We start from the raw sequence: 12,601 nt of genomic DNA, 5'->3' as shown, positions 1-12,601 counted from the left end.
ACTCCATTGTGTTTTCGTGCTTGAGGTCTCTTAGCAACAGAGGCAACACAGCAATTTAGGTAGGCTTTCTGCAGGGAGCTGTATTTAGAGGTAAAGTGGTGCTTCAAAGTTATAATTTCCTTGTCGATTTCTAACTTAACCCTGGAACTGGACTCACATATTTGAGCCACTGCATTCAGTGCTCTCTGCCTTGCTTCTTATTAGGTTTTAGTTTTTAGTGTGTGGTCACAACTTTGTGTATTTCTCTGACATCGCTTCATGAGGGACCTTGATTTTGAATTGAAATTTTTCAGCTACTATTTGAAGATACAGTATGTCAATAAGCCCACACTCCCGGGGGACGACAGGAGACAGTAGTCATAGTCAAATCATTCAGGTGCCACTTACCTCAGAATTGACCAGGACTCTGCCCAGGAGCAGCGGACGCTTCGGGACCTTGAGTCATCACTCGTTCTTCTCCCGACACAACCCTCATCCACACAGGATGAGACATATTCAAGGTAAGCTGTTCAAGCTGTATGATTTAAGTAAAACTGTCAGTCCGGTGTCAATCGACTCTTCGACTATATGCAAAATATGACATATTACGTGTCATTTTTCACACATAAAATGTGTGTTTAACTGTAAACAGTCAGGGGTAAGCTCTTATTGTGTGCTCTACTATCACCACTGCATTCATGTTTATAAAATCACCCATTACTATATATCATATATATTGTTAATCACTGATTTAAAACTGGTTACGGAACGTCAATGTCATTGAAATTCATTCAAAAACACAACTCTACAGCAGCACGTTAACCACGCACACTTCCCCAAGTAGTATTAAGATTGTCTTTAGATTGGAAAATTAGTAGTAAGAATCATTCAGACTGCAGGTAATCACTTGACAGAGCGTATTACATCGAGTGCATAATTTTACCATGGCAACATCAAGGACAAACCTCACAGTTTCAGGCCTGTTGTAGTTCCTGATATTGCAAATTATGCTTTACCGTCATATGAAATATTTAAGCATGAGCGCCCGGAAAAGCAATATGACACAGGTCAACCGCATGATTGACATAAATAAAAAAAGGAGGTTTCAAATTTTCTCACAGGGCAGGGATTATCCATCCATCCAATCATCATCTAAGCCACTTATTCTTGAAGATTCTCAGGTTCTTTTGATTGCCTCACACTTCCTACATATAACTATATGTGAATGTCGTGATATTCTCTTTTTGTTTTCTCCACAGGACTCAATGGCAGACCTGTCTGCATGGTGAGAGACGACTGGTTTGTCACCTCGTCCTTATTTCCTCACCCACTTCTCAAGAGCCGCGTCCTCAGGAAAGCGGCGGAGCCGTCCTTTGCGTTCCCACTTGTCAGTGGCCACAAAAACAAGTCAGGTATGGCCCCAGTATATCTCCTCATTATGTTTCTCTCATCCCTGTCCACAAACGATCTCACAGAAATGTCCATGCTTCCTTCACAGCCTCGTTCTCAGAGGCATGGAGGGACGAACTCAAAGAACTCGCTGCGAGAGTCACTTTGTCTTCTCGCGCACAGAAGGACAAGAAAGAGGTGCGTCGCACAAACACACTCAATTAATCACATGCGGCAGGTTCCAACTGGACACATTCAGGGACGTGGCGATTATGCGTCTTCCTAGGAGACGCAGTTTAGAGTAAAGTTTACCAATTACCAGATAGACATGACTTGAAAATTAAATGCCAAAAAACGTTCCTTCTTGCACTGTCTTGTTAAGCATGTTTGCAGGGCAATATCTGTATTCATTTTTATTATTGAAATTAGCATTAGTTACGGTTCCCCCAAACAGCAAGGTCACAAGGTCACAGAGCCAAAGTGTTCCTCAGGGAGTTATGAATACATAAAAAGTTTCTATCGTTTTTATGCTGAAATGAACACCTTTGTTAATGTTTTCCAGGAGCAACCAGAGGGAGACTTTGTCCGTCGGAAGACACAATATTCAGCTGAAACTGGGAGAATCATTCCTCTGCCCACCAAGTCTTACCAGCGCAGATTCCATTCACAACACCCAGCTTATCCTCAACCCTTTCATGATCAAGAACTCATGGTAATACTGTTCCTCCGCGCGTCACAAGGTCACTTTTGTGTCACTCAGTTGTGGCTATGTGGGCTGAGACACACAGTCATGCAGCCCATCCAAGGTTTTTCATAATATAATAAGAAAAAGATTTGCTCTCACCCCTGACCTCCATGCCTCTCCAACAGGCAAATAGAAAATCCCTAATAACATACAGAGTTCCTGTGCTTTGTATGTGCTACGAAGGTGTTGATGGTTGACTGTTTTCTTGTCAGGTGTTGGAGCTTTTGTGTCAGATCCTGCAGACCGATTCTTTGTCCACAGTCCAGCAGTGGCTGCTGCTCGCAGGTCAAAGGGGTGAGATGATGTTATACATGCAGTTCTTTCATCCACGGAAAACCGCTGAAAAGTACATGCGGAGAGCGTTTACATTCAAATGACAACTTCCCTGTTTACATGGACGTCAACAGAAGCAAATATGACCTGTGCTTATGGCTGAGTTGTTCCCCTGATGTTGTCAAGTCAACTTTGCAGATTGCAGATTTAAAGGTACAGCAACATAAAAGGTATAAAACATAAAGTCAATAAAAAATAGAAGTAAAATAGTTACACAATACAATCGCAAAATGGTAAAAACTACAAAGACGTGTCCGGGTTGACTATTCTTATCCTGAGGTGAAGGCCAAGGAGAAGAGGTGGGACCTTAAAAGATTCAATGGTGTTCAAACCGTTAAGAGCTTTAAAAACCAGCAATAACAGGGATGAGCGATGAGGAAGCAAGTGGAGAGAGCACAACAGGTGTGATGCGGTCTCTCTTCTTTTTTCCTGTTAAGAGGCGAGCGGCAGCGTTCTGGACCAGCTGGAGTCTACACCAACATACAGAGAATTACGATAATCCAGCCGAGATGTTGGATTAGTATCTTTAAGACCAGCCTAAATTGAAAAAAGCTTGACTTAACGACGGGCGGGATTTGTTTCATGTATTTGAAAGCACTGTCAAATTGAAGGCTTTGAGCAGAAGTGTGTACTTGTGTGTGATGTGTGGTCCCCTCAGAGAAAGACCTGGTGATGGGGATGATCAAACAAGCTCTGGACGGTGTCGACGTCGCAGGCCATCACCAGCCCACCTTCCAACACCAGGCTTTTAATCCTGGTGCGTCTCCACCGCTGAGCGGTCCGTCACTGGATCGGCCGTGGAGACAACCCCAGAGAACGTGGTCAGCATCATCTCTAACCCTCTCCCACATGTGTTTTTTCTAAGGCATTTAATGCAATAAATACTTTGATGTGCTTTCTGTAGCTCAAACGGAATGGGTCGAATGTCCGGTGACAACAAACCCGGTAAGTCAATGATGTGCTTTTCATGTTTCATTTTCTTGCTTGCGTTTGTCTTATTAGCTCATGTTTTCCATGGCTTTGCAGCATAATTGAAAAAGGTCCAGTGCCTATTCTATTATTATGGGGTGTTTTCTATCATGGAAAGCTATATTTGGATGTAATTATACATTTTCTTGTATGAGTCTGACTGAAGCATGTTTTTGCAGACAGGATTGGGGACGCAGAGGTCCTTGAAGTCCATACAGCTACAGCTCATCATCATCACGATAATGACTGTGACATGGTTTCCTTTCAATGAGAAAAGATTGGTTCTCCGTCGTCGTGCCTTTGTGATACCCTTTTGTCGATGAAGTACAAAGTACTCTCGCTGCATAGTACCTGCTGAAGTACTGTGTTTACAAAAGTTGGGGAAAAAATGTCAGGTTTTAGTTTTTTTGCGTCCTCACAAAATATGTAGCTGAAAATGCAAGTTTAAAGGCCTTGAGACCATTTTTTTTATGTTTCTATATCTCAAATAAAACCTATGAGAATTTTGTTGATTTAATGTATGAGGGTGAGATGCAAAAGTCATTTCTGTTTCACCTGTCGTGCCTGGTTAAGTCCCTTTATATTAATGATCAGATGAACTTTGTCTCATGGAAAACAGTTCATGACACCGGCGCTTCACAGCATCCTGGCATATAGATACTGTGTATGTGATGGTGTGAATAATGGGCTTGACTTCATAAATTATGCATGAGCTCCTTTACTACTGCATAAAATGTCCAAAGACTGAGTTGCACACCTTTTGTATTTATAACTCTGTCACGTTGCGGGTGACGGTAAAGATGATAAAATCTAATCAGTCTTTACCGCATCATGCAGCAGCAGCAGCAGCAGTAGCAGCAGCAGCAGCAGCAGAGGGGATCAGACACCGTATACACATTTAAATGCCACACCACAAAAGCAATCTGTAAAAAAATATATACTAAACAGTCATGGTGCCACTGTTTGTGGTTAATAACAGTGGTGTGGCCTGTTATAGGAATAAGATTCATTTAGAGCAACGCAATGTCGGATTTCAACCTTCAAATAATGTCCCCGAGATTATTTTGATGGTACATCATCTTGTAACAGGGTGAATGTGACCTTGTGCACGTCTGCATGTCCAGCATTGGTGCATTGACGTAAATTGGCATGCAAAGCATGCCAATTTTTAAGAAGCAAAAATACATGTGATTACAGCAGAGGAAATCAGGCAAGACAGACGGAAATGGACAATGGAAAATCATCTGTCGTGAACTATTTCTTATTTGACCTCATCTGGCCCTCGACTTGGACTCGGTTTTTAATTTCGGCCCCTTCTGTAATGGCGTATGACCCTCCTGATTTAGAGTGTCAATTGACCTAATCTCCACATTGCATGTTTTAGGACTGTGGGAGGAAAGTGGAGAAGCCGGAGAACATTCAAACTCCATGCAGGAAGGCCCAACCGGGTCGCGAACCTGGAGTGCTAACCACTACACCAACCGTGTGGCCACTTTGGAGCCATTAGAGCATTAAAAACTAAATTATGGTGCCTCAATACTCTGCAGCGCTGCAATGAACGTCTGTGTGTCTGCCCCTCCAGTTAGGCATTGAGAAGAAGTGAGGTTAGGGCCAAGATGACCTGGTAAGACCATAAAACAAGTAAAACAATGTCACAGTAAAGGCTATATTGTTCAGTCCTTGGTTACTACGACCCTCAGTACGTCACTTCCGGCAACACAGGGAGTGCACAATTATGACATCATGGAGAGACAATGTCTCTTTGCTTTTCTGTCAGTATTCATTTGATTCAATGGCCGTCGCTGCAGAGCTGCTTGTCTGATGTCAGTCCAGTTGTTGAACACAGGGTCCCGCCTCCTTCTTGTCGTCAGTGTGAGTGTTTGAGTCGGTCACAAACGCGTCATACAGTATAATAAATGGAGAAACTACTGGTGACTGGGTCATAATTACAAATTTGATACTTAGTTACTCATCTGTAATACGCTGTTACATTTGCACATGATGGAAAGTGTGGCTAAGTGTATATACTTTTTGAAAAATGTCCTTCACCTGTTGGTATATGTTATAATCCATCACTTTTATAAAGCACCAGTAGTATACTTGATACATTCACTCTATCCAGTGTTAATTTTTAAGGTTAATAGACATTCTATCAACATTTTACACTACTTCTCATCACGAGCATCCCACATTGTCCCACATAGAAATTCTCTTTGTCCCTTTGTGTACCCTGTGGTGAATTTGTCATGCTTTGAAATAGATTTTTTAGTTTGTTGATGAGTTTAACTTTTGACGTGTGTTCATGAACACAACCAGAACTTTGTGCTACTCAGAATTAAAAAAACAAAAAAAAACAACAAAAAAAAAACTCCTTGCCACGCCTCAGCACTGGTGGCGTGACTGCAGTTTGAGGTCAGCTGGCCTGGTCAGCAGGTGAAGTTCAGCATTCACGTCATGGATCCGTCTCACAAGGACACCTGTTGGCTCCGGGCGATAAGATGCAGCTGTCTTTTGAGACTCTATCAGTAATGAGGCAGCATTGAGAGGAGAGGGAGAGAGAGGGGAGGCACTGGGTCCTCAACCAAGATATCACAGTTACATGTCTTCACACACACACACAACGAGAGGAGGCCGTTCAGGAACAATCTAACTAAAGTAAAGAACAACAAGAATTAAATTATAAACCTTTTTATTAAATAAAAAGTAAGTGAACAAATTAGTTTACGGACCAAAAATAAAAGCACAATCTCCATAATTGAATCCATAATTGACCTAACATTTCTGACCGACCCAGGGCAGGGAGCGTGGTTGGAGGGCAGTGAATTCTGGGTAATTTAAAGACTTTATGCTTGTTCAAACTTCTTCAACCTTCTGCCCTATGTTGCAGATTCATGGCGTGAGCACAGCAGAGCCAATCAGCTTTATGTTTTCTCACAATTAGCATTTGAAGAGACGAGTTCCAGGTTGTTTGGAGCACTCGTGAATGAATAGACATTCATTTAATGTTATTTGTTATCTTCTATTATACTTTTAATTAGAGCTGCACTCATCCGTCGGCTGTAGACACAATACAGGCATGCGTGTGTGTGTGATGAGCGTTTGAAGACAAATTCATCTGAAACCACGTGAGCATTATGGGATTGAAAAAAAAAAAACCCAGATTCTAAGGAATTATAATCAAGAGGAATATATCATTTGTTCAAATCAAACATAAACAGACATAAGCTTTGGATTTAATATACCTCATTTAAACATTGTATGTGTTATTGTTGCAAAGACATTGAACAGGAACTGTGATTTTACCGTCACAGTATCACAGATCATTTTCTTGACTAACCTTATCTTACAGATTTTAAAGTGAGATGCCACTGCAGTTAAATTGACTTGTTTACTTCTGGGCCTCACTTGGACACCTGCATACTTCTGCCGCATTTACATTAGTGTTTTGATTGTTATTCTGCTGTGTATTGTGTATTGTTTTTGAGAAACCAGGTCCTGATTAGTCATTAGATATCCCAGATTCTGATTTAAATGTTTCATTTCATTTAGATTTAAATGTTAAGTCATGCTTATTGCACTTTGTAGAACTGTGGGCGTGTGTTAAATCAAAAAGGCCTGGATTTTTGAGAGTCTCTTCTCATTTATACACTCTTTTATTAATTGCTTTACATCTTCATCTGTTATTTTTTTAATATATATATATATATATATATATATATGTATATATATATATATAAATAAAGGAGAAGGATGAAGTACTGTACAGTTCTTACTGTGAGTGTTCCTGCACATCACCCTCTGCGTCTGTGATGAAACGTCCTGTCAAGTGTGACCTTCACAGCAGAATTCCGACCACTTCCTATCTTCTTCTCCGGCCCTTATCTCAATGTAACGTCCTTCGTGGACCATATAAAGCCCAGACCCGAGCTCTTTTACTTTGCCGTCACTGCCAAAGTCGACCGACATGCTGCCAGCTGTTGTGAAGCTCTGCTGTGGAATCTCCTATCCACACCTGAGGAGTACGACAGGTAAACACTCTCCTCCATCGGAAATGAGGATTTCCCCTTTTTTCATGTCTTCGCGCACAAAGGCTCCTCACCTGACTCCTCACCTGCTTGTCTTTCTCCTTTTGCATCGCTTGCTCTGCTCAATCTTCGCAGCACTTCAGCGCACAGCTGTGGCAGTGATGGGCCAGGAGATCACACACATGCAGCGATGGGGGCAAAGTCAGCACTGCATCAGAGCACATGCAGGTTTGAATTTCAGCGTTCTAATGGTTTTTATTTATCCATGTTGAAAATGACTCTTTTGATGGCTGCGTGGAATAAACCTGCCCAATTTTACAGCTTATATTATTAACTCTTAGGGTTCCACTCCAGTTTTAAGAGAGCCGGGGTTGTGCTTTTGTTTAAGTGTGGATGGGTAGATCACACTCAACACATGTCTCCTGTATGTTCCACTAAAGTGATTGAGACACAGTTACACTGCATACAATCATTATAGCTCCATATGCAATGGTCTCTGACTTTGGCTTTTTGCAGAGCCCATACCAGAAGACACAGAGCCAGCGTTGGCACAAAAGGATCAGCAGTCATATGTGCGACAAGGCCAGCAAGCAATGAGGAAGGCTCTCTGCATGTTGGAGGACAAAGACGGATGGAAGGTCGAAATCAAAGAGGTAGTGTCTGCATGCATGAGGGGTGGTCCTGTAGTGCTCTCTGAAATACTTATTAATGTATGTGGATTTTTTTTTTTTCCCAGAGCAATGGAGATGTGATCTGTAGCAAAGTGATTCCAGGGGCCAGGAAGGTCTTCAGGTTGGAGGCGGTTCTGGAGGCCAGTGTGGATGAGCTCTATGACCTCCTGTTTGCCAGAGTGGAGGAGATGCACGAGTGGAACTCGAGCATTCGGCACATCAACGTGAGCGTGCAGCCCTTTCGATACAGTGCAGCGGAGATGCTGTGTGATTGATCGATGATTGGATTTGATTGTGAATTTTGTGTAAAGGCTCAGACCATATACCCAGACACACTGGTGCTTTCTTAGACACACACGTTACAGTAGGTTGCCATTTGCGAACTGAATGCAGTTTCTCGTCGTAGGTCCTGGATCGCGTTGGACACGACACAATCATCACTCACGAGGTGTCAGCCGAGAGAGCGGGAAACCTGATCGGCCAAAGGGATTTCCTGAGCGTCAGACATAGTTTCAAACAAAAGTCCAGTGTTTATCTCGGAGGAGCAGCCATTCAGCTGGAGTCGTTCCCACCTCAGGCAGGTTTTGTGAGGTAGGACCATCATTTACACTCTGGGCAAGAAACCTTTTTCCCAACCGGGCATTAATCATAGTGTGCTCATTGATGTTTTGTGACGATTCTTTCTCAATCACTTTACTCAAATACATCCAGAAAATACAGATCAACATGTAAGACTGTATATTTCACTGATAGTAGGCTACAAACATTTGCAGCAATAAATATTGTGTTAAAAATAAGTTTGCACATTGTTGGGATTGACCTCTTTAATCGGATCCCATTTTATTAGACTGATATCAGAGGATTTCGAAGGATGCAAAGTAAGCAATATGGAGATGACGATGGCAAAATGTATTAAAATGTGCCGTTAAACCGGACTTAAAGTCCTTTGTCTTGGTAACGGCTCCAATGGGCACGGTGACAATTTGAGTTATGTGCTAAAATTAGCATGGTGTTGACATGTATGTGTCCTTGGAGTCATAATTCACGTATGGGCCAATGTGTTCGTATGGATTTTCTTCACGTTGATAACCACGTGGTGATGAAACGTAATGTATATTGTGGATAAACTCCTTTTTTTCCTGTTTACAGAGCTGAGGATGGACCGACATGCATTATCATACAGGCGCTAAATGGGGACAAGAGGAAATGCCATTTCACATGGCTCCTTAATATGGACATTAAGGTAAAAGCTTCTGCAGACTCCACTGTGTGCAATTATTCATTTACTTCCATAAGCATGCCTGTTTCATGTCATTAAGCATTAGAACTCTTCCACCAGTCTTTTAGCTGGTGAGTGAAAATTGTTATTCAGGAGTTTATTCAAAATTGTTTGAATGGCCATTTTCTGATGTGTAACCATCTAAAAACATAACGACACCCGGAGTCCGTCTGGTACAAAAGTGCTCGTTTCAATACGGAACGACGTGTACTTCAGTAACAATTACGTATTTATGATTAATAACATCTATGAATAAAAACAGAGAAATAAAGTCAAATAAAGTTTCTAGACTTAAAGGTAAAGTATTCCTTAAGTCTAGAAAACTCTCAAAGAATTAAGATATTTCTTAACTCAGGGGTAACTGAATTTGGGAAGCACCATTTTTCAAAAATGCTACCGCTATTCTGGTAATACAAAGCTAAATGCAAATCGGTGAAGTATTCCTTTAAGTTAGACCTTAAACTAGCCATCAAACTGTCTTCATTGCTTCAGTTCTGAGCACTTGTTGAACTGACTTATTGTCTTTATTATTATGTCTTTCATTTTTCTATTTGACATGTTTATTCTCAGTACTGCGTCTGTAAAAAAAGAAAAAACAAATGCTGTGGACATACAGCACACTATAATGTGCTCATGCGAAGACATACCGCATCTCTATAAGGAGGTCTATTTGCATATGAACAGTACGAACTGTAAAGTAGGATTGTGTAGGTAGCTTGTTGCCAAGTCCTTTCATCCACCAATGTCAGACCAGAGAACAATTTTGTGGACTAACAAGAGTACCTTTGTTCTCAGGGCTGGCTGCCAAAATCCATTGTCAATCAGGCTTTGCCCAAAGAACAGCTTGATTTCACCAGAAACCTCCGCAGACATCTCACAGCGAGCGCCACCCAGGGCTGAGTCTCTGTGACACACCAGACACAGCAGCAGCTCCCTGTCATCACTCAGAGGGGAAAACTGGCATATGGAGGCATGGTGACAGGCTGGCTGCTCCACAGAATCCTGTCCTTTTAGTGAGAGCTGAAGCGCTGCCTGCGGAAGAAACTGTGCTCCAAACGCTGTGCAGAACAGCATCAGCGGTAGGGGCCAGCCTAGCAGGAGAAAGTGGAGACTTATAATAGGAATTAAAGTCCAGTGTCAATCCTCGGTTGACACAGGACTAACTGCACACGGACACAGCTAATAAATTGCATTTTGTCACCCCCATGACTCAATTCACACTGAAAGTGCTCACGTGGCACAGATAATTGCCACAGGCAAATTGCCTTGGGAATAACACACAGCGGTGTCACATCTTCAGGCTTTACAAAGTCAAAGTTATGATTCATTTTATATCGCATATTATTTTTAAAAAGCGATGGTTGTGCAGAAGGCACAAAATAGACCACTTTTCTTTCATTTGCATTCATAAAAGCGAACTTTGAAATGTGACTACCAAATTAAACAAATTCAATTTTTTTACTTTCTGCTTTTGAAAATGTTGGAAAAAAGGTTTTAACACATTCATGGGAAAAGGCAGCCTCAATGCTCTGTTTTCTATGGGTTAATGGAGCTTTTACTGTTCCTGTCGTGCATATCCACCTCTTCATGGAAACCAAATTAAAAGAGGCGGGTCAACAGTAGGTCAAAGAGAACACAGAGAAATAACAACAATGGTCGTCCTTTCAAATGTCTTTTACTTTGTTCTCCGTAACACTTAAAAATTCAATAAATATTAACATTTAAAGCTTTCATCCACGTATGTATATACAAGAACTATACAATTAACATAATGATGTAACGAAACTGCAACGCAGGAATGGTGTGACAGTGTGAGCAACCACAGTCGTTAGACTCCTAGCATCACCTGTATTTCTCCAACTGCAAAACAAGTTGAAATTTACACTATATACATTATCTGAAAAATATATCAGTTACAAAACAAAAAATATCATATTGTGTGGTTTAAAAGAAAAAAAAAAAAAAAACGTTTTGATTTTCAGGTGTACGTAACTGACTGAGGGTTGTCCTCACTGGTGATCACCAATACATTGAATGTGAACAATAAAAAAACAAAACAAAGAGCACCAGGGAGAGAGAAGCCATGTTACTCACTGCCAAGTGTGAGGACAATGGAGTCTGAAGTGTGCCAATGAAATTAACATAGACTTAACAAACGTTCAATGATAATCGGTGTAAAATCAATTTGTTTTAGCTGGTTGCCTGGCAACATCACAGCAACAAGAGAAGGGTGAAAAAAAGAGTTGTATATATATTCACATCGCTTAACGCTACAGCTCGTAAGATTTGGTGATTTTCATTGATGTTCATGTTATTTTTCTGCCTGAACAGAAACTACAGTATGTAGAATTCACTTTTGTGGACGCTTCTTTGTGTTCTCAGTCATTCTGGTCAACCAGTTTGTAGACGTCCGTCTTTCCGGACGCAATGTTGCCTCTGCAGTGCAGGAATGTGTCACGAGATCTAAACACCGTTATACTGAGGAAAAACTAAGATTCATGTGGGGCAAGGTGGTTTGAATGAAATGGGCATTTGTTTATGTTTAAAAGTTAGGCACTACAATTCTAATGCATCCATGATGATGTTGTTGTTATTATTATTAACAGTAGTGGCAGGTTGGTCCAATCAAAACTTGAAGAAAATTGAGACCAATTGACCACAATAGTATCTTGAAAGATAGTTTTTGTCTGTTATGTAATGCACAGTCCTGTTTCCTTCAGTTATGACAAGAATATGTGAAAGAAATGGGTGTGACCCCGCCTATCGCCCTGTCAGCTGAGATTGGCACAGCCCCCCCATATGTGGACGATAAAGCCGTAGAAAATGGATGGATGGATGCTCTATATATATATTTTAGTGGCATACTACAGACTCCATAGATGGCACTGCACCTTCTAAAACCCATGGCCTTTGACTTCACGTCATTTTCACAATAGCAGTTCAATAGTAGTTCTAATGCACTTGGAAAAAAAAACATGCTTACACTACTGTACACAGATAAAAACATGAACGTAGCAATGCAGTCATCACATTTTGAAACATGTCTTGTAGTCGTTAGTTAGTTTACAGCACCTTCGTTTTGACAACCTTTTTTGTTTTTTCTTTTCTTCTTGCTCCCGAGTCATTTCTTCGAGCGCAGAGGGCAGAGCGACCTGCGGGCGGTGCCGCACGGTGCCGCCCGCAGGTCGCTCTGGAGATTTGATGAGGTAAC

The 12,601-nt window shown here is 41.4% G+C and overlaps 2 protein-coding genes across 2 annotated transcripts; both read left to right on the top strand.

Annotated features, from left to right (window-relative positions):
* Window positions 1-125: 125 nt before the first annotated feature.
* tbata (thymus, brain and testes associated) lies at window positions 126-3,936 on the top strand. Its single transcript, XM_058620909.1, has 8 exons — window positions 126-500; window positions 1,239-1,393; window positions 1,453-1,566; window positions 1,931-2,080; window positions 2,326-2,407; window positions 3,105-3,267; window positions 3,351-3,391; window positions 3,595-3,936. The coding sequence occupies exons 1-8, from the start codon at window positions 314-316 to the stop codon at window positions 3,684-3,686; spliced, it is 984 nt and encodes a 327-aa protein (XP_058476892.1). The 5' UTR covers window positions 126-313; the 3' UTR covers window positions 3,687-3,936.
* Window positions 3,937-7,317: 3,381 nt separating this feature from the next.
* Window positions 7,318-10,456, top strand: star2 (steroidogenic acute regulatory protein 2). The gene is made up of 7 exons (XM_058620268.1): window positions 7,318-7,443; window positions 7,576-7,668; window positions 7,957-8,093; window positions 8,177-8,335; window positions 8,518-8,702; window positions 9,261-9,354; window positions 10,186-10,456. The coding sequence occupies exons 1-7, from the start codon at window positions 7,380-7,382 to the stop codon at window positions 10,288-10,290; spliced, it is 837 nt and encodes a 278-aa protein (XP_058476251.1). The 5' UTR covers window positions 7,318-7,379; the 3' UTR covers window positions 10,291-10,456.
* Window positions 10,457-12,601: the final 2,145 nt, after the last annotated feature.

This window comes from Solea solea, chromosome 21 (assembly GCF_958295425.1).
Source record: "Solea solea chromosome 21, fSolSol10.1, whole genome shotgun sequence".
Lineage (NCBI taxonomy): Eukaryota > Metazoa > Chordata > Actinopteri > Pleuronectiformes > Soleidae > Solea > Solea solea.
This window is presented reverse-complemented; position numbering and strand designations above follow the sequence as displayed.

Excerpts from the sequence above, each read along its gene's own strand:
- tbata (XM_058620909.1), top strand. The coding sequence starts at position 314 with ATGTCAATAAGCCCACACTCCCGGGGGACGACAGGAGACAGTAGTCAT. Across the intron at positions 1,567-1,930 it reads CACAGAAGGACAAGAAAGAG|GAGCAACCAGAGGGAGACTT; the intron begins GTGCGTCGCACA and ends AATGTTTTCCAG. Across the intron at positions 2,408-3,104 it reads GCTGCTCGCAGGTCAAAGGG|AGAAAGACCTGGTGATGGGG; the intron begins GTGAGATGATGT and ends TGGTCCCCTCAG.
- star2 (XM_058620268.1), top strand. The coding sequence starts at position 7,380 with ATGCTGCCAGCTGTTGTGAAGCTCTGCTGTGGAATCTCCTATCCACAC. Across the intron at positions 7,669-7,956 it reads CTGCATCAGAGCACATGCAG|AGCCCATACCAGAAGACACA; the intron begins GTTTGAATTTCA and ends GGCTTTTTGCAG. Across the intron at positions 8,094-8,176 it reads GGAAGGTCGAAATCAAAGAG|AGCAATGGAGATGTGATCTG; the intron begins GTAGTGTCTGCA and ends TTTTTTTCCCAG.